Source organism: Pogona vitticeps, chromosome 1 (assembly GCF_051106095.1).
Source record: "Pogona vitticeps strain Pit_001003342236 chromosome 1, PviZW2.1, whole genome shotgun sequence".
NCBI classification, from domain to species: Eukaryota; Metazoa; Chordata; class Lepidosauria; order Squamata; family Agamidae; genus Pogona; species Pogona vitticeps.
In genome coordinates, this window is record NC_135783.1 from 169,963,711 (window position 1) to 169,990,579 (window position 26,869).

General features: G+C 42.8%; 1 protein-coding gene across 1 annotated transcript in view; it reads right to left on the reverse strand.

The window, feature by feature from the left end:
- The window catches only part of COL6A1 (collagen type VI alpha 1 chain), a 70,003-nt gene extending 60,843 nt beyond the window's left edge, over positions 1-9,160 (reverse strand). Inside the window, exons 1-3 of the mRNA XM_020815151.3 lie at positions 8,808-9,160; positions 7,049-7,178; positions 1,348-1,548 (exon numbers count right to left, since the gene is read on the reverse strand). Coding sequence (XP_020670810.1) covers positions 1,348-1,548; positions 7,049-7,178; positions 8,808-8,916 — 440 coding nt within the window. The 5' untranslated portion in view covers positions 8,917-9,160. The remainder of the gene's footprint in view (positions 1-1,347; positions 1,549-7,048; positions 7,179-8,807) is intronic.
- Between the last annotated feature and the right edge of the window lie 17,709 nt (positions 9,161-26,869).

Genomic DNA, 26,869 nt, shown 5'->3' on the forward strand with positions numbered 1-26,869 from the left:
TCTGGGAGAGACTGTACTTACTCAATGGGAAAGACCCATGTGATCATCTCCAGCTATGCAACTGTAGAATTCACCCACTTTCTAAAGATATGAAGTGATACCCATGCAGTTGAATTGCATGCTCCATTGATACTTCCTCTCCTTTCTTAAGACTCAAATATATATGGGCTATATGCAAGGGGGATGGTGTCAACAAACCTCCCAGAATCTCAGCTGAACTTGTCTGTTAAGGTTTGGCCATGAGTGAAATAGAAATAACACTCTAAAAACTGTAAGGGGGAAACAATGCTACTTGCATCCATTCCGTACAGGAATGATAGTTCAAATTTGATGTCTGGAAGGAAAACATGCTCTACCAGGGGCTCTGGGAGGGTTTGCTGCCTTATATGGGGAGTCCATGCCTTTACATTGCTCTCGGCTGGAGTCCTTAGCTAGGATCCTTCAGTAATTTCACATTGGTCTCTGGTGAGCCCTTAACTGAAACACTACTCTGTGTGTGTGTGTGTGTGTGTGTGTGTGTGTGTGTATCACATGTAACTGCAGGAGTAAACCAAACTGTCTGCGGTACAATCCTACCTGCACCTTTTTCGAGCCCGTCACAAGCTGCTACTTTTTTGATGTGGGTAGGATTGCTCTGATTTTGTTCGTTTCCAGCATGTATGATCGCTGGCAATGGATCAAAAGCAAGCATTCCCCACTGTCAAGGCACCGTCCAGTTTAGATTTATGATATCACAATGTGGCTTAATATCAGCAAATTGAACACTTCCTCTGCTCCTTGGAGGGAGCAGAGGAAGTGAATTGAAAAAAAGGGACTCTAATAGATCATCACTGATGCTCTGCATCGAAATAAATAAATAAATAAATAAATAAATAAATAAATAAATAAATAAATAAATAAATAAATAAATAAATAAATAAATAAATAAATAAATAAATTTTTTGTTGGTTTCTTTTACTGAGCCAGCCAAGATATGGCCCGCAGCTTCTACATTCTTAAAGAAAAAGGAAGAAAATGGCTTAGGCTGACTGGCCTTTCAGACTGGGCCTTTGAACAAAAAATATATCCAGGCCCTTGGAAGTCCAGCTAGTCTAGCATCCAAGACCTTTTATTTCCAAAATTTTCTGCACATGAGCAGAAGATTAAGAATAAGAATGTGTTCCTAATTCAGTCCATGAAAACTAGATTATAATTTATTGAAGGATGCTAACTAGAATTCCAATGATCTTACAACATTTACTTACTGTATTTGATAAGTCTGCGAGAACAGGGTGCTGCAGCAGAGTGGCCAGCAGAGTGGTCAGCTTCTCTGCTGAAAATCTGGGAATCTGTGTGGTTTCCACTTACCCAACAAGCAGCTCTTCAATTCCTCTCTTGATGGCACAGTCTGTGTAAGTGCCTTTCCCAATAGAAACTACTTTAGAGACTCTATTCTTCAGGTCAGCTCGCCCACTGGGCATGCGGGTGAGCCCTTTGATCAGCTCTACTTCATCACTGTAATGTAAGGCTCCAGCATTCCAAACTAGACTCCGATCGCACCGATAGTATCTGTAAAGAGAGAGCGAATCATTTCTTAGGTTTTGTATACATCAGTATCTGTGATTGTATCTGTACATAAATGAATTTGGAAGACATATATTACAAGTCATGTAGTTACACGTAATGTGTTTGAGGGAGAAAAGTTATATTTTAGAAATAAAGTGGGAGTGAAGTTACATATTGGTATAATAAGTAGGATTTTCTAATGACTTAAATAACTTAAGGCATTTTGGCAAGGAATTTTTAGTTTTTTTTAAAGTAACAAAACTAATGAAGAATATACATTATTATTTAAAGCATTTTAATGAGCAACGACAATAAAAAATTAGCAAACAGTATAAATAACAGAAGTAAATTTAAAAGATTGTCTCTATTTCTTTTTTTCACACACACAGAAAGGAAGAGAAACATAAACAATAACCAAAGCAGGGAAGAATGTACCTAGTTATTTCTGTCCTATGTATTGTAGCTTAGAGCAGTGGTTCTGAACCATTGTTACTCGGATGTTTTTGAACTGCAACTCCCAGAAACCCCAGCCAGCACAGTTGGTGGTGAAGGCTTCTGGGAGTTGCAGTCCAAAACTCTTGAGTAACCCAAGGTTAAGAACCAGTGGCTTAGAGCATTTCGGACAAGAATTTATCTCACCATCAGTCAGAAGGGACTTTAAGGCTATTCTGCCTTTTCTTCTTAATTGATATTTTAGGTTAGAAAATAGAAAACGGAGTGGAAAAACAAGGCCCTGTTAACACTCCATGAAATTCTACAAAGGAGAAGAAGCCTTGGAGGTTCTTAGAATATACCAGAACCAAGTGTGTGGAGTTAAGAAGTCTTCTCTTATGACCACAACAATGACAGTCGTGTATGATTTTCACAGCTGGATGGATATGTGAGGTGTCAGGGATCTGTGTATAATGCACTGTCTATAAGTGGGATGAAAAACAGTTTAATTGGGCTAACTGTAAGAAATACACATTCCCCTTTAGTTTGATTCTGAGCTAGAATAGCACTTTTTAATCTATAGGACATTGAAAGGGACATTTTAAGGGCAGGTTAAATTTATTTTTGCTGTTATTGCTGCTGATTCTGAATGGTTTAAAACTGCGTGTTTTAAAATAAAAATCTTATTTAATATTATTTTAACATCGTAATTTATTGTATGTGTTCATGGGACCAGCCCCAAACCCCCTGCTGGCGAGAATGGGCTGTCCACCTCCCCAAGAGTTAGGACATGATTCCTGGCCTGCAGCTCACCTGTAGACTGGGGTGTGGGCAGTGGAGATATGGATGACGCTTTGGAGGTCACACGTGTAGCCATGGAAGGGTGGGGATTTAAGGAGGAGAGCAAAGTAGATGAGGAGGAGGGTTGCTGGGCTGACACTGTAGATTAGGAAGTGTTTGAGGCCTAAGAGGTGTTGGAATTATCAGAACGCTCAATGGTCAACTGGGAAGCTATCCATCACCAGCACCCAGACACAGTGCTGGCAGAAGTGCTTGGGGCCTTCCGAGGAAGCAGCCTGGGTATGCTGAAAAAAGTCAAGGTGATAAGAGTGAGAAGACTAGAGAACCAGAGTCAGGTATGCTTCTGACAGAGGAAGCATTGGGACCAAGGAGCCCCACAGCATACCTGATGTCAGTCAACTGGTCCTCCTCCCATACCTCCTTCCTGTACATCTCATTACTCGGGCAACGAAGAGTGCCATGGTTATGGAGCAACTGTTCTCAGTGGTGACTTGGGAGGGGACCAAGGGAAGGAGCCCATTTTAAGCTGTACCAAGGACAGTTGAATATTGTACCCAGAACCCTAGTTGCGGCCCTCTGTGTTTGGCCCACCTGCATGGGGTCCGATAACTGGTAGTGGAGGCAGGGCTCTGCTCCTCTCGGTAAAAGACATTTGTGGGGTTTCCATTGCCTAGTTGGACAACTCCTCAACACCCTGTAAGTTTTAAGTTTTATTGCTGAACCACATTGTGTTGCTCCAATAAAAGAGCTTTTTCCTGCAAGCATTCATGTCGCGATAGAGGGGGGCACTCACAGTATTTTAGTTTTTAGATGTACAGAGATTGAAATCCTGTCAGAGTAATAAGTCAGAGCTAAAGTAAGTCCACTGAATTCATGGGGATTTGGTGAATCAATTCTTCCATAAGCTCCATTAATTCAAATGGGCTATTCTAGTTGCTTCTTCCTTTACCATAGTAAGCTGCAGCTAAAATAGGTGCATTTGAATCAAAAGAACTGCTGGACAAGAACTCGACCCACTAATTCAATGGGACTTCTGTGGTGTGATTTATTACACTAAATACAGTGGTGCCTCGCTTAGTGATCGCTCCGTTGAGCGACGAAATTGCTTAGCGACTAACTTTTTGCGATCGCAAAAGTGATTGCTTTGCGATGGTCCCTATGGGTTTTTTTCGCTTTGCGATGATTGCGGGGAAGCAATCATGGCAAAGCGACCCTATTTTAACAGCTGATCAGCGGTTTCAAAATGGCTGCTGAGAAAACAAAATGGCCGCCCGCTGTTTTTCCTCACTTAAGAGGCAGCGGAAATGGCGGCGCTACGGAGGATTTTCGCTTTAAGGTGAGTTTTTAAGCCCATAGGAATGCATTAATTGCATTTTAATGCATTTCTATGGGCTTTTTAATTTCGCTTAGTGATGTTATCGCTTAGCAACGGTTTTTCTGGAACAGACTAACATCGCTAAGCGAGGCACCACTGTAACAGGATTTCAGCTGTTGTAAACCGACTTGGATCCTGCAATGGAGAAATTAATTTCATCATCATCATAGCTAGAGATGGGGACAAATAAAAAATGGTGATTCATTTTGATCCGTTATTCATCAAGGTTAATCGATCAACAAATATGAATATATGAATATTCTTTGATGGATCAATGAATTGAACTGTTGATTTGTCTGCATTTTAAATGGATATAACACTGGCCTGCAACCATCTAGAGACAACAGATTTGCAGGGAAGCTTCCTCAGACACCTATTTACAACTCCTGAAAGTTTGGTGAAAATTGAATCAGGGATCCCCAAGTTAAATAGTCACAAAGAGAACCCCCCAGGAAAGCTCCCCAGACTCCAGAATCACACCAGAGCTTCCTAAGTCTTTCCCCAACATATCTGATAACTTTGGTGATGATTGGATATCAGCCATCCAAGTTATTCACCCACAAATTGGCTCCCCCCAGGAGAGTTTACCACATGGCACAGAAAGTCCATTTTGCCTACTGGCCACTAATCAGCTGATCAGAAGCCACCACCCCCACACATCCAGCCACCCCAACAGCCTACCCCCACACCCCCTTCTTTTCCCTACCTTAGCACCCACCCTACTCCCACCAACACCCGCTTACCTTAATAGCTGCTGCCAAGGTCTCCATCAGGCCTTCACAGCCACCGTGTGTAAAAAGGGAGACTGGCTGCCCTTTGCAAAGATGGAGGCTGTGGCTTCTCTACCCTAAATGAATTTGCAGCCGCCATCTTTGCAAAGGGCAGCCAGTCTCCATTTTTACATGCATGGCTCTGAGGCCAGAAGACCTCGGCAGTAGCAATTAAGGTAAGAGGGTGTCGGTGGGGGTGGTGTGGTGTGGGGCCTAAGGTAGGGAAAGGAAGGGATGGGGGTAGGTTGTGGTATTGGGGGGCTATGTGGGGTGGTGGCTGCTTTTCTGCCGCCGATTAGCTGATCAGCGGCCAGTAGGCAGAATGGTGTTTTTTGTTTTTTGTTTTAATACGAAGGACGAATAAAAACAGGCAAATATTCATCCCTTCGTATTTGTGGGGGTGTCTAGAACCCACAAATATGGATTAATGAATTGGCAGTATTCATCAGAAAAACCAATCCATTTTTATATTTGTCCCCATCTCTAATCATAACTTTTATTGGCATAAAGCATACAGCAAACAGCAGTCCTCAGATAGATAGATGGGAGATATATGTATACCCCATAGGAAACAGATCAAAAAGTCTCAGTGCAATCAGAATACAGCAATACACAGTTAGTTTCAAGGTAACACCTAGCCATTGTTCATAATCTGTAATTTATACAGAAAGAAATAATTAATTGTATCCAATAAGATTAAACAGGTGGGTTTGTAGAAAATTTAGTTACTGTAAATGCTTCTGAATTAATGAACTAATGTTTTAAAGGATTCTTTGAAGGTTATCACTGAGGGGGCCAGGCGGATGTCTGGAAGTAGTTGATTCCAAAATCTAGGTGCAAACACTGAGAAGGCCTGACTCCTAGTCCTCATTCTTTGGGCCTCTGTTGGGGTCAGCATTCTCAGATATCCTGCCTATGATGAATGACTGGGATGGGCAGTTTTTGCCTGAAGAAAGCATTCTGCCAGGTAGTGAGGTCCCAAATCGTTTAGGACTTTATATGTTAGAGTCATCACCTTGAAGAGGGCACGGAATTGAACAACTAACCAGTATAATGCAGCCGGGGGTAGGGAGATGTGTTGGTATTTGCTGACTCTACCCAGTAACCTGGCTGCTGTGTTCTGGATCTGCTGAAGTTTCTATGTCAGTCTCAAGGGAAGCCCTACATAAAAAGCATTACAGTAGCCTAATCTTGAGACTACCAGTGCATGGACCAGCATGGTGAGTGACTGAGTGTTCATGTAAAGGTGCAGTTTTGCAATCTATCTGAGATGGCAGTTGGCTGATTGGGCCACAGATGCTATCTGGTTCTCCATTGATAGTGCTGGGTCCAGAAGTACACCTAGGCTGCCCACCTCATCCCTGGTGGAGAGAGTAGTCCTGCCAAAGGAGAGGGAACCATCCAATCCACAAATACCAGGGGCACCCACCCAGAGGACCTCCATTGCATTCAGGTTCAGCCTCATTATGTTATTCCTTTTCCACTCCAGGACTGGGGCCGGGCAGCACTCAAGGAATGGGACAGCATTCACTGCAGAAAGGTGGAAGGAGAGAGTTGCATGTCATCTGCATACTGATGACAATTCACTCTAGATCTCCGGATGACCTCTCCCAGCAGTTACATATACACTGTAGATCAGTGGTTCTTAACCTTGGGTTACTCAGATGTTTTTGGACTGCAACTCCCAGAAGCCTTCATCCCCAGCTGTGCTGGCTGGGGTTTCTGGGAGTTGCAGTTCAAAAATACCTGAGTAACCCAAGGTTAAGAACCACTGCTGTAGATGTTAAATTGCAATTGAGAGAATGGAGAACCAGAGACAAGAAAAGACAAGACCCGAGAGTAGTCTAGGTGAGAGATGGACCAGAGAATATTATTTATGTGCTGTGTTTCTCCCCATAGGGGACCCAAAGTATCTCACAAAAATTACTATACCTTGCTAACAAGTACTATAAGAAACTGTAATAAAAGAATGGAAAATGTATCAAGTAAGGCAGAGTATTAATAAAATAAACAGATACAGACAAATACCTTTTCTGCATATGTGCTTTTAACAGCACTGTCTCTGACACACAGAATCCACAATAAGCTTATTTTGATTTGTGTTTCAGAAATATATTGTATTTACCTGTCATTTAATTTATCAATGAATCGATTGGTGAATCCTTTGATCTCATCGACCAAGGCCCCAAAAGGCTTTACCCTTAAGGCAACACTCTCAGAGGTGTCCAAGACGAAGAATAGATCCACGGGGCAATCTGTTCAATGAGAAAGAGGCAGATTAGAAAGAAAACATGAACTTTTTGTATTACAAGATTTCCCAGGAAGTTTGCAGAACTAGTGTGTGTGTGTTTGGAATTGCAACTGGAGTTGCAGATAAGGAATGTTCCTCTGACATGAACTCAGTTGATGGCCTGAGATGAGTAACCTTTTCATAGCCTCAGCCAACTCACCCCATCCTCATATCTTTAATATGGGAGTAAATAACGAGTAAGATCATTGTAGCAATTATGCAATAAGATACACAAATCCATTTGCATATTGGTACTCTCCAACATCAGATGGCAACTGGCATCTAAAACTCAAAGGAGCTTCAAAAGAAGTACTGTATTGGGAAAGGGATATGGTGTTAAAGGGAAAGAAACAGGAGCCTCATTTGACATGCCAGAAGTAGTATTTAAGATCCTCAGATCTTTACTACGACCATGAAACATTGTCTGGAGCATGTAACATACACTGGAAAGAGGCACTAGCCTATTTGGCTGGTAGGGACTGCACCTTGCTGTGCTCCTGACCCAAACTTATCTCCCAGCAGTAGAGCTGGTATCCTCACAGGGGGAACTTTGTATGTAAACTGTGAACATATCACCCACATCTTGTTGTGCATTCAGAGGCGATGTACCTCAGTTATGTATGACCTTTCATAAGCCCCTGTGCAGACACCGAACAAATGGGAGCCAAAGGCAGGAGCGCTGAGTGGAATTGTAAGTCATATCCATGCATGCTTTTTAAATTCTAGTAATTATGTACTATAACATTTACCTGATACTTGATAACATTTACTTGATACACACCATTCCTTCTAGAGGGGATGAAAGTCCCTAAAGATAAACTGTCTGAGCAAAGTATTCCAAGGATAATGCCAACAGCAAAGATTAGCTATGCTAAAGATACATTTGTACGTATGCGTGTGTGTATGCGTGCATATGTAGTGCTTTCTTTATTACTTACTTTCTTCAATAATTTGAAACTTAGATTTAAACATGAATGAAAATATGTTTTCCCTGTTCTAGCAATCTTGGCCTTAAGGTCCAGTTCTGAAAACTGATCACTTTTGAGTATTATTTTCCAATATACTTTAATACGGCAGTCAATTTTATCTCCACAAACAGTTTATTTAGAAACTGGAGTAATTAATGTCTGTTTATCCATCAAATAGTAGCACTAGAGTTACTTTCAGTAATTCTTCATCACATTTTCAAGGGAAATATGATGTTGTATTTTAAAAATCAAGGTAGACATATGCTGAGCCTTTCAACATGCCACAACACACTTTACTTTCTTTACATGAAGCCTCAGTTATATTACAATTTGGCAGAAAGAAAGTTTGACAAACTCACTGCTTCATGAGACTTATGCCTTGCTCATTCCTCTGTGGATGTACTACAACCCTACAACAATACCCTGCCATCCCACAACTAATCTTCATGTTTGTAGCAGTCAGAAAACCTTAAAGGATAGAAAGGAAAGTTAGCTCTCTAAGTCTGTTCTGAAACACATGACCAGGTTCTGGAAAGATACACATCTATAGAATTTCAGTGTAAGCAAAAAAATGTTAGCCATATGATAGGAGAAAATAAAACACTGTGAAAATGGTTTCTTCTTACCTTGAAACGTTATCACACTGTTGGATATGCCTGGCCCTTGAGCGAGTACCCTTCTCAACAGAAAACAATCCTGAAGCAGGAAGGTAAAGAAGAAGTAGGCAAACCTCATCGTGCAAAGAATGCCCTTACCATTTACTGAACCTTGAAAACAAACAGGGGAAAGAAAGGGGTGGGTGGGGGTTCTCGGAAGGAGATGAACACAATTATTTCCTAGTTGTCAATTTTTATTAAGTTTCTGCTCTGTCCCTGAGTTTAGAAGAGGGAAGGGAGAAGGAAAGAGAATTAAGCCGAGGAGGAGGTGGGGATGTGGCAAGAGCTGAACGCTTCTGCAGCAAGGGGAGGGAACAAGACCCAGTCTCAGTTTCAGCTGAAGTGCAGCACCAGTGGTGAGTCATGAAACAAACCAGCCTGTGTTGAAATTTATCTTCCATTAGCTCAGTTATGCCCTTATTTCTCAAATATAGCCACTCAAATACAGCCATAGCTCTGCTCTTGGGGACTCTCGTAGCAGACAAAACATTACTTATTACCTGTCATGATATATGTGCACTGATTGGTATTTATAATTCAGTCCCAGATTTTAAACTGAATTTTGGATTAGATTGTGTGAGTCATCTGATGAAGTTTTGTCCAGTATTTAGGATGCATGGAGAGTGTTTGGATGGGTAATGGTGTAAAAAAAGCAGAATTGTCCTAAGATTATCCAAGATTGAAGAACAACAACAGAAGCAGCAGCAGCAGCAACAAAACCTTAAACTCTCTTGTGAGGACATTTTTCAGTTCAAGCACCCAAACTGAACTGTTCAATATGCATGCAGAAAAAATGATTAAAATAGCCCCACCTCCAGAGCAACTGTACATGGTTTTATGAGAACCATTTTGTCTAACTGTATTTTACAGACCATACAGACCACATTGGAAATATAATCTTTCTCAGCCTTACTTTAAGAAAGTAATTTCATTGCCAGTATGTAGGGAAGATTTAAGAAAAGAAATAAATGATGCTGGAATCCTAACTGAATTCTTTGGAAGTCAGCTGCATTTTACTTTAACACATGATACAAAATGAGTATGTTCAGATCTGTGTGCAGGAATGCTACCGGTAATGGTAGAGTCATGACTTTTCTTCCCCAAATTACAGGACAGAAATGGAAGTCTGCCTCAAGTAATAAGAGGTCCGAGTGGCTATGGACAAATTCTAATGAACAAATGAATGAACTGAAAACCCAAATAACTATGAAAGGGGTCGAGAAAGCAGAGATGTTGGCTTGTCTTTGGGACTGATCCCCAAATCCCAGTCAAAATCCTGAGTTGCTTCCCCCCCCCCCGGGGTGCATGTTTCAGGACAGCAGGCCTGTAAGGGAAGCCATGTGGGTGCATGCACATGTGCATAGAAAGTGGCTTGACTTCCGTTCCCAGAGCCAGCCTCTGCTTCTGTGCATTCACAGTGGGAGGTGACAGGGGCCATCTTGGAAGAGGAGGAGGTGGGTTTTGGGAAAGATCCCTAGAGGAAGCTCACCTGCCTTGTCCTTGGAGGGAAGGAAGGGAGGGGCTCCTGGTTCTTCCAGGCACTCCCCACCAGCTGAGGCTCCCCTTCTCCCAGCTCTGACTCCCCCCTCTGACTCTCCCATGCAAGCCAAGCCAAGGCCCCCTTCTCCAACAGCTGTCCCACCATCTCCTTCCCTCCCTTTCCCCACCTGAAGTTCACCTGCTCCTTGCCCTCCAAAGAAGCATCTGAAGCCTCTCCAGGAACTCCAGAGAGGGGGTAATAGCAGATGAAAAAGACTGAGCACTTTCGGGGTGTAACAGGAAGTAAATTTCTGAGTGTTGCATCTCTCGTTCCCGAGTGATCATCTAGGACTTGCATGTCTATCACTTTAATTCCTTGAGTGAAAATTAGAAAGAATGAACCTGGAGCTTTCCTTTGTACTTTGTTCTGTACCATGACACTGAAAATAGCTTTCAGTGGATGAACACATGATTGTGTTGTTCTTGGAACATTGTGCTTTTGTGTATGTTTTGTATTTTTCCTGCCTCCGCCACCACCTGCTGCCATCCACAGAGGCAGTAGGTCCGGCTGCCCTTCTAGAAGCTGGCTGCTGCCTCTGTTCAAGCATCCGCCACCCAGCTGATAGGCTGGTGCATTCCAGCCCGCTGTCTCTGTGCATGTGCTGGCCCAGGAAATGTGACTTCGACAAATGGGTCCAAGTTGCAACTTGAGTCCGAGTTTCCCAAAAAAACCCAAGTCAAGTCTGAGTCACGTCACCAGTGCAACTTAAGTTGGACTCGACAGCAAGTTGTGACTTGCAGGTCCCATCCCTGGCAGAATGATTCCATGATTAGTAACTTTAGACAAAGTGTCTTCAGAATTCACCTAGTTTGAATGTGATGTTTCATTTATGGCTGATAAAACTGATTATTCATTTCCAGCAAGGAAATACTGTTTGGACCATCAGGATCAGGGGCAGCAAACTCTGTTGTGATAGGTAACTGATTGTTTCTTCTTTTCCATGTCTAGTTATGATTGCTTCTATGGCTGACTTTTTGTTTGGACTGAATGATGCTCTTTCCCTATGTTACCTCCTGTTCTTGATCAGTTGATTCCTAACTTTTGTCTATTAAAAATGCTCCGGCAGGGTAGAATTCCATTGCTTCCCTTCAGGGATATTGCAAGATAGGGCAGTCTTGCTAACGCAACCCAGAAGGGGAAGGGAAAGGAGCGCAATCGTGGCAAATTGGATAGGGGCATTTACATTAAAATGATTTGTTATCACTTTGGCTGAAGTTGGATAGGGATTGTGTCTATAATCAATTAAAATGCTTGCATACTATGTAGAGGCAAATGGTAACCATGAAAAACTGGGTTTACCACACTGATTATTTAAAACAACATATAAGTGTTCATACGTAACAATAAAATCAGTGCCTATTGCTTTTTAAATTCATCATCTAATTCCAAAGGCGTACGGTCTGTGCAGACTGGCTGTTTGGAATGTGCCATAGATAGATAAGGCTACAAAGGGTCTGTAGAGGTCCGTGATATGCCATTTGGTGGGCTCCTTCTGTCCAAACAGCAAATGAACCCTTGATCAATTTAAGCACTTCTCGATTATCTGTGGAAGGTCAGGGGAATTTTTTTTTTTTTTTTTTACTCATCACTCCTCTCTCCCTCTGTTGCCGCTGTTCCAGTCTTGGATAAAGCCAAGTGCCTTGGGTAGCTGAGAGCATAAAGGGATGAGAGGCACCAGCAGGAAAGCAGCAGCAGAAGCAGGGTGGAGGCTGGGGGTGGAGGCTCCTGAGCAGCTGGACTTATTTATTTGAAGAAGTCTGCCTGCCCCTGTTCACACACATCTCTCTCCCTCCCTGTCAGTGTTGAGGAGAAAAAGACACACTGTGTCCTGCTGATGAAGCCAATTCTTTGCAAGGCTGAGCCATGCAGCACCTCTGTCAAATACACACATATAGAGGGAGAGAGAGAGAGAGAGACCATGAAAGGCAGCAACAAGATCAAAGAAAGAGAGAGAAAGTCTCAAACTCTCCCAGGGGAAATTTCAGATGAAGACGTCTCCTGAGCTAAATGAGCATGCCAAAAATGACCACTGGGCCAGAAAGGTGCACAACAACTCTTAAAGCGGAAGGATGACTCAGTCTAAGTAGAAACCCAAGCAGACACACCCTTTTTTTAAAAAAGTGTGATCTATATACTGTACCACATTTATATGCCAGTGTGGACAGAATCTTACATTAGTGAGAAAAGCCTTTTTTCAGAGGATCTCTCCATGTGAGATCAATCCATGTGTGTGAGAGAAGACAGTGGTAGGCTACATACTATGTAGAGCCCTGTGCAATCAGGGTTGTGAAGCACATGGGGAGTTCACATGCATGAAGCAAGCACCTTGCTTCAGCCACTCTCCAGCATGGGGATGGTGGAGGACAGTGATAGTGATAGAAGTGGTATGAGGACTGAATGAATGGTCTTTGTCTCCTACCCCTGTATATTTGTGGGTTATGTCTCCATCCTTCTAGTGGGAGTATGATAGAAAGAAACAGACTTTGGGCATGAAAGACTAAGTTGAAATATATTTGTTTAGCCAAAATTTTTCCAGGTTGGGGTGTTTGAGCAACTCAATATGTTTCAGGCTAATCTATCACATAGGGAAAAGAGCTAAGAGAATAAACCTAAGCATAACCTTAACTTCCATGAATAGGTTGAGAAAGAAAGTAAATTATAAAGTATTTAGAATTTCAGTGTTCACCAACTGATAGTTAGTAATGGAGAGCTGCTTGTATTTGTGTTTGTCTGGTTACTGCATTTAAATAGCAAGGGTGTGAGCATTTCTCACAATTGGAGCCACCACTAAAAGTGAAAAGAAGGAATAAATGGAGTGGTAAATGTTCCTCTTGACAATATTTTAAGAATGGTTTATATATAGGTAAATTTCATACATATGTGGATCCTCTGAATTTTGATTGCTGTTTTCTTGTGGATGAGGCAATGTAAACAGAAGTGTAATAAAGACCTTTTTTCCTCCTCAGACACGACTATGCTCTATCAATTTTAAAAGAATTCAAAGAGGAAATGCAAGAAGAATTTTAAATAAATAAATAAATAAATATTGTCCTTTTGTCACTTAATATTGTAAGGCAAAAAACATCTAAAAAGAGAGAAAATGTACAAAAGAAGTTATTTACAAATTTGAGATTTCCTTTATTTACTAAAACCCAGAAGGGTTTTATGGACAACAGAAAAAGCAAGAACCAGTTAACTTAGCTCTGGAGGAGGGCTGCTCTTCTCATTATTGACTTTGTTACTCTCCTGCTAGGCACTGTGGAAACAGCTGCTATGTTCAGAGGGGAGATGAAATGGATCCTAGCACAGACACAATATTTCATAATTTTAGTGCATTATTGGCTCCAGTTGAGCAGCCGCTTATTCTCTATACTGTCTACTCCAGCTGGAAGAAATCTGTGATAAGAACACAACAAAACAATGATGTAAAATGGTTTAGAATGAAGTTAAATACATGTGCAAATGCATGTGCAGATCCCAAATATATCTTATAAATTTTCATTGTTCTTTGTAATGCAATAATGTATTAATTTTTAATTCCTCCTTTCTTTTTGAAGTAACACTATGAAGGAAAGTTTGGTCATCCTAAAATGTCCTCCTCCTGATTGCACTGAAGAGTACAAACTGTCATCCTGCCTGCTAAATACTCATGGGTTCGGTATGGTTTTTGCAGTTAGTCTTTTACCATACTTGGGAGTTGTTTCACATCTGAAAGTAATCAAGGACACATCCTTTCCTGGCAGAATCACAGCTGGGTTAGATCCCAGCAGCTGTCTAAAAAGGAACAATTTTCTGAGGAAAGAGCAACAGCACACCCTTGGCTGCTGAGATGGATCTGCAACTTGTTTTCTAGCTTAGCTTAACAAGGTGGCCTGGGTACAATTCTCCAAAACTTTATCTGTATTTGAAAATTGCATCACTTAAAACAAATACTTTTAAAGTTACAGAACTATTATTCTTTTCCCACAGAAACTTTGTTTCATTAGAGAAGCACTTCCTCCTCTAGAACTTTAATTCCAAATCTTCTCGATTCAAGTGTATCCTTATGTTTGGGAAGAATTTTCAATCATCATCATTTACACATGTACTGTATGTGGTATTTTCCCATCAGAAAAGATGTTGGAGGTGACGAAACAGAAAGGGCCAGTCAGTGGCAAGTGCTGAGCGGGGGAGAAAAAGGGCAAGTCAGGGACGGAAGGTAGCTGACTTATGTGTGAAAAATTCAGGAGCAGGGCTGGCTTCAGGTTTGAGGGGATGTTGTAAAAGCATCCTCTGGCCCTTCCCCTCAGCAGTGCCCTGGTGGCCTCCATGAGTTTAGTAGGGACAGTGGGGTATGCATAAATGTTAAAACAAACCTCTACAAGAAGAGGAAACGTGCAGCTCAGTGTTCTGAAGAGAAGCACAGGGGTGGCTGTGACCCCTGTCACCTAGGTTCGTTGGTAAGTACCTCACTTTTTGTTTCTTTTTGGAGTGCTGGGTCGTAGTACTCCTCTGCATCCTCAGTAACTCCAGCCTTTACTGTAAATGAGAGTTTGGTAAAATTTCTTCACTTCCCAAAGAAACAGGTTCATAATATTCCTAGTTCAGCAGCAATAGTTCCATTTCCCAGTTACATTCCACACAATCCAGTCCTATGCAGTGCAAAATTAGCAGGGATGGGGACTTGCAACTCACTGTTGAGTCCGACTTAAGTCGCACCAGCAACTTGACTCAGATTCAAATTGGGAATTCTCGGGGAAGACTTAGACTCAACATGCAACTCAGACCCATTTTTCCAAATTGTGTTCTCAGGTCCCTATTGGTAATGGACCTCCCTATCTGCTCCTTCCACCACTGCCACTGCCACCACCCCCACAGGCAGCAGGTCCAGCTTCTCTTCCAGCTGAGAAGGAAAGTCGGCCTGCTGTTTCTGTGCATGCACATGTGTCCACCCAGCTTCCCTTCCAGGCCTGCTTTCTCTATGCATGTGGCAGCATCATTTCTTTTTGCTCCTTGCTTTTATCTAACCCCCTTCTTTATATAGTGTTTATAGCTCAATAGTTTTATCTAACTCCTTTCCACATAGTTTTTACTTTATTTTTGATATAGAGTCTTTTAGCCAAGCTTATTTTTTATTTGCTGTTGCCTTTTCTCTCTTAACAGGGACGTGGTGGCGCTGTGGGCTAAACCACAGAAGCCTGTGCTGCAAGGTCAGAAGACCAAGCAGTCGTAAGATAGAATCCACGCGACGGAGTGAGCGCCCGTTGCTTGTCCCAGCTCCCACCAACCTAGCGGTTCGAAAGCATGCAAATGCAAGTAGATCAATAGGGACCACCTCGGTGGGAAGGTAACAGCATTCCATGTCTAAGTCGCACTGGCCATGTGACCACGGAAGATTGTCTTCGGACAAATGCTGGCTCTATGGCTTGGGAACGGGGATGAGCACCGCCCCCTAGAGTCGAACACGACTGGACAAAAATTGTCAAGGGGAACCTTTACCTTTACCTTTCTTTCTCAACAAGTAGCGTCTCAAGATCTCTGCTGTTTGTAAAATTTTAAGGTTTTAAAAAAAGATTTTAAAGCCCTATTGGTGCTGGCTGGTGTAAGTCTTCGTGTCTGATACAACTTGGACTCCAACCAGTAAAGTCAGGGAGGTTTTAGTATACTTTCAGTTTGTCTTATTAAGAAAATACCAGCGAGATAAGGCATTCGATCTTCCAAGGGAATTGACGGCAGCTTATCTTGAAGCCCACTTTTTAAAGGACCCATATGAGGAAGTAAAGTGAAGATAATGATGACAGCTGGCTGGTAACAAACTCAAGCCCTATTGCCCCCTTGCCTTGGAATAAATACGTGAGAGCAAAATATGGGTTTAAACACGGGCCACACTTTATTCAAATATCATTGTTGCCAATCATTTGGCAAAGGGGGGGGGGGGTCCTGCCGTAGTGCAGATTCAGGTTTCTAATCTGGGTCAAAGGACCCTTCTAACAAACCAATGTGCTAAACCCTGACCTCATTTCTCCCAGTCTTGAAGACAGTGGGAAACTCTGCCAACCCAAATTTGACCACCCTGGATCTTGTGCCACTCTCTCTATTGTGCCTGATGATCCAGGTACGTCCCCAGCACATCTTCCCCCCCCCCAGCACTGTAATCGCATGAGTGCTGGGAGTTCAGATGAACTATAATTACCTGCTATTACAATTTGACTTCCTTCTTCAAATACCTGTTTAATCCGCACGAACCACCACAGCATTGGGACTGGCCATGCTAAGTCCCAAGCCTGCCATCGAGCTGATCAAGCTCCAAAAGCAGCCCCCCCTTTGATGTATTCAAGGAAGACATCCAAACCTCGTTCGGACAGTTGAATGTCATCTGCTGGGAAAAATTCTGCCCTATCCAAACGGATCCTGTGGTGGCTGACCATTGATCTCAGGCCTCTGCAAACAGCTCTGCTGACTTCCCTGTTAACACTCCGACGGGCAGTGTTTACAGGTAAAAATTGTCTCCCATCCCTCCAAAACAGGTGAGGGATGATCATTGACCATATAATATGCATGCCAGGATAAGTGCCCCTCAACCAAGTGAGGTCACAGATCACATCCAGAATCAGGGCCTTCCCAGGGTAGTGCACCACATCATTGCCACCCAGTTGTATCACCAACATGTCTGGCGGGTGTCGTCCAAAGGCAACTGCACGACAAAGCTGGTCCCACAGCATGCTGTGGTGCCCCCTCCATTCAATGTGGGCCTGCACATCCAGGCCAAGGTTGCTCCCCGATGGGGATGCTGCCCAAAACACATAACTGTGGCCCACCAACCACTGTGTCTCCACCTTGCTACCAATGTGGCATCTGCAAGACATAAACACAACAGGCCCTTGCCTACACGTTAGGTAGTGCCCTAATGTATCTGTGATAAGAGGATGATGCCCATCATCCTATCTGTCTGATATCCTCAGGGCGATAGTCAAGGGCTGCTGCCGTAGAGGCCGCACTAATTCTAAATGAATGCGTGCCAAATCTAAACCCTTGGACTCCCACCTTCTGAAGTGCCAGGTCTGTTAATTTCCAGAACTGGTACTTCGTCAAAGGGGATCCATCCCTATGAATAAAAAGATAGCCGGGATCGGCACGTCTAACTCCCAAAAAGGCTACCATGGCCTGTACCGGGCAAATGAGTGTAATATGGCATTGAGACAGTTTTACAACTGCTCCTTTGCCCCATTGATCGGCCTTAGAGCGCTGTATGTGGAGCTGCACCATTTCATCCTTTACCTTAATATCATAAAATTGAAGAGCTGCCCTGGATTGGTCACTGTGGCATACAGCTCTGCTCTCACCTGTCCGTCACAGCTGGGCAGGGGAACCTCAGCCAATGAGAGGACGGAGGGTGATGCAGAAGTGGGAGGAGCTGGATTATATAAGGTGTGTGTGATGTGTGAAAGGAGGAGTTTTGGAGAGTTTGAAAAGATGAGAGAAGTTGATTGAGAGAGTGAGATAGATTTGAGAGAGATAGTCAGTGAGGGAAAAGTCTGTGTATTTCTAGTAATTGAGAAACGTGACTAACAACTTGATTTATTACCTGTGATTCACCCTTTTTTATTTTGTACAAATCAATAAACACTTTATTTGTTTGAAAGAAAACCTTGTCCTTTGTGAGTACTAAGGATAGGTTGGTGGCAGCAGTTTGAAGAAGAGTAGTGAGCACTCTTGGAGGCCTGTATTGGTAGAGGCTTGAGAGTGGCCCGCTACATAAATTGGTGTCCAGCGTGTGGGATACGAAGTGATCCAGTTAAAGCCTTGTACTGGAAAAGTGCCCAGAGCAGATCTTTAGTCAGGGACGTCTGAGTGGATGCGTGGGTAACCTCCTAGGACTTGTCTCATGGGGAGAAAGTCTAGTAGGAGGGCGTTGAAACTCAGATTGGGGGACTGAGATAGGGACTCTGGCTCTGGTAACCATTTCTGGGGAGTGAGTTGCCCAAAGCAGAAATCTGTGGCAGGTTGGCTAGCTTGTCCTGAGTTCAGAGGGAGAACTCTGAGGGGACAAGGCGGAGCCAAGGGCAGATAAGCTAAGGGGGCTCAAATCAGCTAAACCTGGGATAGGGGAAGCTGCTAATTCAAGTTGTTTTGTTGCCTGAGGCAGGAAAAAGAAGCTCTGTCTGTGGCGAGAGGCCTAGCTGGGGGCAGAGGCCTAAACACGGTAGCTAGCTTACCAGTGGATGAGTGCTAGGGAAAGCAGCAACATTATAACACAGAGACTCTCACTGACAGGAAAAAAGTTTGCTTTTTAAAACGAAGCCTGAAAATTGAAATATAAGCCTGAGGAAAGGAACATGCCTTTAACCAGGGGAAAGAAAGCTGAGCAAGTGCCTAGTGAATTGGCAGTTGGGTCAGATAATGAAAATGGGGATGTTGAGGAGGGATTTACCTCAGATCAGGAGAGAGAGATCTCAAGGGAATACACAATAGAGTTCAGAAAGTGGAAATTGGACCTTGAAATGCAAGCCAAAGCTGAGGAAAGACAAATGGCCTTAGAAATTGAGAAAGAAAGAATTAGACAGAGAGAAATGGAGATTGCCTTAGAGAAAGAGAGAATGGCTTTTGAACTTAGGAGAATAGAACTGGAAGTTCAAGCCAACAATAACAATAACAACACTGGCAGAGATGATTCTGAGGGAAGACAGTTGTCAAAGGCAGATCTAAAAAGATTCCCTGTCTTTAGAAAAGGGGATGATCCAGAATCATTTCTGGTGATGTTTGAAAGAGCGTGTGAAGATTTTTATGTGAGGGATTCGGAAAGAATGATTGTCTTAAGATCCCAAATTAGTGGAGGTCTGGCCGAGATCTATGCAGAGATGCCTTTGGAATTAGTTAAAAATTATGATGAGTTCAAAAAGTTAGTGTTTGCCAGGTATGGCATAAATTCAGAACAGTTGAGACAGAAATTCAGGTCTCTTACCAAGAAACCTGATGAGTCTTACTTTCAGTTAGGGGCAAACTTGGCCAGATATCTGGACAAATGGCTGGTACAGGAAAAAGTTGAGACAGTAGAAGACCTTAAAAATATTTTTGGATTGGAGCAGTTTTATTCTCTCTTACCTGGAGAACTGATATATTTAGTCAAGGACAAGAGACCCCAAAATTTGAGAGAGGCAGGGGAGATTGCTGATTTTATTTCCCAGATCAGAAAACCAAGTGGTTATGAGGGAAAGGTGGTGAGAAAAGTGTGGGAGGACACAAATAAATTGCCCAGAGGACAATTTAAGAACCAGCAGAAGGTTGGAGGCCATTTTGTGGGCAAGCCCTCAGACCAGAACCAAGCCAGAAACCAAAATTTGGAGGGAAAATTTTGGCAGCCGCTCAGAGTGGTATAAATTTACCAGATGGGCGGGATAAAAACCAAATAAATAAATAAATAAATAAATAAATAAATAAGTAAGTAAGTAAGTAAGTAAGTAAGTAAGTAAGTAAGTAAGTAAGTAAGTAAATAAATAAATAAATAAATAAATAAATAAATAAATAAATAAATAAATAAATAAATAAATAAATAAATAAATAAATAAAAGGAGTTAAGGGTGCTGGGAATGATCAATGGAACATTAGGACTTGTTTTTGGTGTAATGAAAGGGCCATATTGCATCCCAGTGTGGTAAAAATAGAGAATTTGGACCACAAAAAGGGAATTAAAGTAAGCCTAAAGCGGTATACTGTGTGCAGCAGGAACAGGTTGACCCACCAAGGGAGGAGTCAGTCGCTATGGCAACAGCAGCTGAACTCTCTACACAAGCTGATAATATAGAACCTGATTTCCCTTTGGCAGAAGTTAGACATTGCTTTTTAATTAAAATAAATCAAGAGTTATTTCAAACGGCTGGGGACCATATTTATATATTTGATAATAAATACATGGCTTTGAGAGACTCATGTTCACAAGTCACTCTGTGTCACCCTGATATAATACCTCAGAAATACATCTTAAAAGGGGAAAACATGGTTGTGAAGGGAATTGGTGAAAAAGCAGTCATCTTGTCTGTGGCTGAGATACACATTAGGTACCAGGGATGGGAAGGAACTTGGAGAATTGGAATTTCTTCACAGGTTCCAGCAGCAGTTTTAATTGGAAATGACCTCTCTGAGCATGTAAAGAGGTTTTTAGTTATAACACGTTCCCAACAAGAAAAAGCAGAGGCAGCTGAGGAAGGGAGTGACAGTCAGAGGAAGGGAATGCCTGACAGTATGAACTCAGCTGAGATATTTCAACTTAATATTCCCCAAAGCAATATGTTCAGTCAGGAACAGAAAGCAGATTCCACACTGAAACAATGCTTTGAGACCATTTCTGAAGTAAAATTATCCCCTGAAAGACCTGAGAGGTTCCACCTTGAACAGGGCTTATTTTACCGAGAGTCTCTAAGGAACCCCAAGAAAGGGGGGGACAATCTTCAAAAACAGTTAGTGGTTCCTTTGAAATATCGCCAGCAAATATTAGAAAGGGGACACTCAGGTGTATTTTGTGCTCATCTAGGCATTAATAAAACCAAGCAAAGAATATCACAAAATTTCTACTGGCCTGAGATGGGAAGGCAGATTAAATTTTTTTGTCAGAGTTGTGATGTTTGTCAAAGGCAGGGTAATAGTAATGATAAAACTAAAGCAAAGCTATGCCCTTTACCAGTGATTTCTACCCCATTCCAATGTATTGGCGTGGATATTATAGGACCATTGCCTAGAGTCACCCAAAGGGGGAACAGATTTATTCTGACCATTGTGGACCATGCCACATGATACCCAGAGGCCATTCCTCTGAGGAATATTGAGACTCATACTGTGGCTGATGCCCTGCTGAGTTATATGAGTCGAATGGGCTTCGCGTCAGAAATAGTAACTGACTTAGGGACATCTTTCACCTCAAAGCTCATGCAGAGACTGTGGCGAATATGTGGGATCAAACATTTAAATACTTCCCCATATCACCCGCAAACTAACGGGCTCACAGAGAGATTTAATGGTACCCTGATGCGCATGATTAGGGACTACTCTGCTGAGAATTCTTACAATTGGGATCAGAGAATACAACTTCTGTTATATGCATATAGGTCTGTACCCCAAGACAGTACAGGATTTAGTCCTTTTGAATTGCTGTTTGGGAGAAAAGTGAGAGGACCCCTTGACTTACTTAGACAAAGTTGGGAGAAAATACAAGAGTCTGATCCTGAGAACGTAATAGCGTATTTAGACAACCTGATGAACACTCTGAAAAGAAATATAGAAATGGCTGCTGAGAATTTACGAGGTCAGAAATATAAGCAAAAAGTCTGGTATGACAGAAAAGCCAGGGAAAGGAGTTTTAATCCTGGAGATGAGGTGCTTGTGCTAAGACCTCTCAAAGGGAACAAATTACAACTAAATTGGGCAGGACCATTTAGAATTATTGCCAAAATGAACGACCTTAATTATGTCATTAAGGAAGATGGGGAACCAGGCAGGAGGGTGGTTCATGTTAATATGATCAAACCATATTATAGGGAAGAGAACAGAGTGTTGTTTACCATGAAGGAAGCTGACAATGAGAAACATTACTTACCCTATTGGGAAGGAAGGGGGAAAATAATATATAACCCTGAAGATGTCAGAATCAGCCCTATACTTTCCCATGAGCAACAGTGTGAATTGAGGACCTTGGTTACAAAGTACAGACAGGTTTTCTCCAGCAAACCTGGGTTAGCCAAGGGAGTGGTGCACAAGATTGATACTGGAGATGCACACCCACAATCAGTTACTCCATATAGAGTCACTGGGCCATATGTTGAGAAGGTGCGCAAGGAGCTAGATGATATGCTGAAAGAAAACATAATTGTTCCTTCATCCAGGCCTTGGTCTGCTCCTATAGTCTTGGGTGACAAGCCAGATGGCAGTATTCAATTTTGTGTTGATTATAGGAAGCTGAATCATGTCACCAAGCCGGATGCATATCCTATGCCCAGATTAGACAACCTAATAGAGACCATAGGGGGATGTCAATATATTTCCTGCCTAGACCTAACAAAAGGATTCTGGCAAGTGAGAATTGACCCCAAAGACCAGGAGAAAACAGCCTTTTGTAGCCCTTTTGGTCTATACGAGTTCCGTGTTTTGAGTTTTGGTCTAACAAACTCACCGGCAACTTTCCAAAGACTTATGGACCAAACTTTACAGGGACTTAGCGATTTCACAGTGGCTTATATTGACGACATAGGTATTTTTAGCCACACCTGGAAAGATCACCTGTGTCACTTAGAGACAGTGCTGCAAAGATTAATAGCAGCTGGGCTAACAGTGAAAGCGAGCAAATGCCAGCTGGATAGCCCCGAATTGAAGTATTTAGGTCATGTAGTTGGGGGGAGGTAGGATTAAACCCCTGGAAGCTAAAGTGGAAGCTATAAGTAACTGGCCTAGACCCACCACCAAGAAAAAAAGTCAGATCTTTTCTTGGGCTGGTAGGCTATTATAGGAGATTTATTCCTAGCTTCAGCGAGATAGCAGCTCCTTTAACGGACTTAACACGCAAGAAGAGTGCTGACTGTTTCCAGTGGTCCAGCAGCTGCGAGGAGGCGTTCGGGAAGCTGAAGGAGGCATTGATAACCAACCCAGTCTTGAGAGCTCCTGATTTCCAGTGCGAGTTTACCATCTTTACCGATGCATCCAACTCCGGGTTAGGAGCCGTGCTGTGCCAGAGTGACGATGGTGGAGATCTGCATCCAGTGGCGTACCTGAGTAAGAAGCTGCAGGGAGGTGAGAAACATCTGTCCACCATCGAGAAAGAGTGTCTTGCGTGCAGAAACTTAAGCCATACATCTGGGGAAGACATTTTGTCCTGTGTACTGACCATTCCCCACTATTGTGGTTAAGGACTATCAAAGCCAACAACAGCAGCTGATGAGATGGGCTTTGATCCTGCAGGACTTTGATTTTGAGGTTCAAGTGATTAAAGGGACTCAGAACTGTGCTGCAGATGCCGTCTCTAGAAGACCAGAAGACAGAAGAAGAAAAATAGACTCTTAGAATGGCAAAAGTATTAAAAGTTTGTTGTACATGTACCCACTGATATATGTTATTTGTTATGTATGCATATGAAATTGGATGTAAGTATAATTTGTATGATGTAGTCTAATATTAAGCATATGCATGAATGATCTTTGAAAATGTTAATGAATGTATGGGAATGATATGCAGGTAAGAGGTTTACTTAATGTTTATGAAAATGTTTAATAAATGTAATAGTGTTATTAGAATAAATGTATTGTTGTATTGCTCCTCGTTGTTTATGAGAGGAAAGCACTTTAGCTTTCCCCCATGAAACAACTTGTTAAGGGGGGAGGTATTGTAGCATGCAGCTCTGCTCTCACCTGTCTGTCACAGCTGGGCACGGGAACCTCAGCCAATGAGAGGATGGAGGGTGATGCAGAAGGGGGAGGAGCTGGATTATATAAGGTGTGTGTGATGTGTGAAAGGAGTTTTGGAGAGTTTGAAAAGATGAGAGAAGTTCATTGAGAGAGTGAGATAGATTTGAGAGAGATAGTCAGTGAGGGAAAAGTCTGTGCGATCTAGTAATTGAGAAACGTGATCAACAACTTGATTTATTACCTGTGATTCACCCTTTTTATTTTGTACTAATCAATAAACACTTTATTTGTTTGAAAGAAAACCTTGCCCTTTGTGAATACTAAGGATAGGTTGGTGGCAGCAAGTGAGGAATAGTAGTGAGCACTCTTGGAGGCCTGTATTCGTAGAGGCTTGAGAGTGGCCCACTACAGTCACCTTTTCCTGAGGCCACTACTTCACTAATCCGGAGGGCGGCAAAGAAAGTTAGCAAGGATGCTTCCCAAAACAAACTGACTTCAAAATCATCCCTGCAAATAACCTCCCATTGCCTACAAATCTCCTCCAAAAGCTCAGGTGATATCGGGGCTCTTGTATCCTTTACTCTACCTCTTTCCTTGGACCATCCTTCAATCATTTCCCGTATATGGAAATCTGAAAAATAGTCAGGCAATCCCTTAATTTTTGCAGAAAAGGCCAGTGCAGACAGCTTGTCTAGAATCGTTCCTGGCGCCAGATCTTGCCTGTTTAAAACACTGTGAACTGTTGCAGATGGTCAACTGGAACTGGACAAGTATGGTCCAAGCCCAATGATTCTCTTAATTTTTGAAACTGGTGTTTTGTTCCCCACAAAAAAAAAAATTAATCATCGAGATAATGAGCCATACTATTATGGCCCACTCTGGTCCTAAGCTTCCAGTGGATGAAGGAACTAAAACATTCGAAAAGCAAGAAATGGAGCAGCCCATAGGTTATTTATTTATTTATTTATTTATTTATTTATTTATTTATTTATTTATTTATTTATTTATTTATTTATTTATTGGACTTATATACCGCCCCATAGCGCTACAAGCACTCTCCGGGCGGTTTACAATTTTTAAAATTATACAGGCTACACATTGCCCCCCCAGCAAGCTGGGTACTCATTTTACCGACCTCGGAAGGATGGAAGGCTGAGTCAACCTTGAGCCGGCTACCCTATCTATATAAAAGGATCCTTGAAACTGGAATCCTAGCAGGTCAAAATCCCATGGGTTAACTGGCAAAATTCTAAATGCTGACTGTCATGTCCCCAGGGGGTTTCAACAGGCAAAAGTCCAATAAGCCAGTCCAGTGTCAGAAGTCCAGAAGATACAAAGCAGACACCAAAATGCCAGACAAAACACAAACCGTAGTCAGAGTTCAAAGCCAAGGGTCCAGAGCACAAGGTCCAAGATAAGCAGGAGCATGGGCACAAGCCAGAGTGTTGACTTGTTGCTTCCACAAACTTCGAAGCCTCTGGGTGCAGATTTTATAGCAGCAGAAGTCATCTAAACACTTCATCCTGCTAAAACTCAGGGCTGGTCAGCCTGATGTTCCTATGGGAAGCATTCATGCAATCCTCTGCCCTTCGTGTCATGAATCTTTGCCGAAGTTTAGCCCTCACCCTGGCTACTGGGGGAGGATAATCTGGTGGTGATCCAGCTGTCTGTGCTTCTAATTGCCCAGCATTTTCCTCAGCTGTAATTAACTCCTCAGATTCCAGATCTTCTTCAGCTGAACTCATGACACTGACTTAATGTCACAAGTTGCCATTTCTGCTCCAACTCTGCATCGGCAGACCATGTTAACTGTGTCATCAAAAGAGGTATAACGGACCGTACATAATTCCTGAGGAATGGCATCATTGATCGAGCCCCCTTAAGGAAAGGACAAGGGCTGGATAAGCCTAAACTCCCCCAGTGCTTTCTTGGGTATGATCCCTAAAGGTGATACCCACAGTGTATCTAGGGGAAGAGTTGCGAATGGCCCTAACACTCTCCCTTAATGCTCCTGGGATAGTCCAGGAGCCATGCCTCCAAAACGCCCACCCTAATTGGGTTGGGCCCCTTTCCCCGGGTTATTGCCACACTGTTAGGTTTCTTACCTCTACCCAGGCCTCTTGACTGTCTTGCTGCACTAGCCCTGAAGCAATTACAGCTGGGGTGCTGACCACCACAAACCATGCATTCATGTTCAAATTTGCGCTGCCTTTTGGAGTACACTCCCTTGGAGTTGTACTCCCAAAACACCAGGTGGGGTTGAACCACCTGCCCCATGCTAAGACGGGGAGTCACATTAACAGTTTTCCTGATTAAATGCCCACTGTCTGTTCTATCAACCCAGTTAGGCCTGGCTGACATCATCAGCTGTAGCCAAAGTCCAGCCAACGGCTCATCCCAATGTAGATTGGGGTGGGTGGCACTTCTCATACGAAACGCTTCATTGTAAGAAAGCCATGCCTGCCCTGCAAAATCCATGTATGCCCAGTAAATGCGGTCTAGGTATTGGAATAGGACTGCAGCTTGCCACGGTTGCATTTTTACCACTACTCCTGCATATATTAAGAAGCCAGGCAACCAGTTGGACCATGTCCTGTCCGGCCTCTTATGCTTACGCCTCTCCTTATCCTTTTCATCCTCCTTGTCTAGGTCTTTCTTTTCCATATTTCTATTGAGGTCAAATAAATCGATGTACTTTCCCATTCATATTATTCCCTTTGTCCCTGGTGTCAGATGGTCACCTAAAGGCATGGCTCTATCCCCAAATGGCAGAGCCTGTAACAGCACTGAGTTATAACCAGTGTCTCGAACTGAAGGGTACAGCCAGACACCCACACCACCTGCGGGACTATCAGGGCTGTTGGTGGCTTTTGTATTAATGGAGAGTCCCAGCCACCTATTTGAGTGCCCATGTAAGGCCAGGCTGTACTAGGAGCCCCTGTTATTTGTGGGTTGCTGGCTAAATATGGCTGACCAGTAAATTGACTACTACCTGGCCAAGGCCAAGCTGGGATTGTTGCAGCCAGATCAGGCATGGAAGTTAAGCTACTGCCTGCCATGGCCCAGCTGGAATTGACATTGCCAGGCCCTATGGGTGTACTTGTCCAGTGCTGACCCCAGCCCATGCT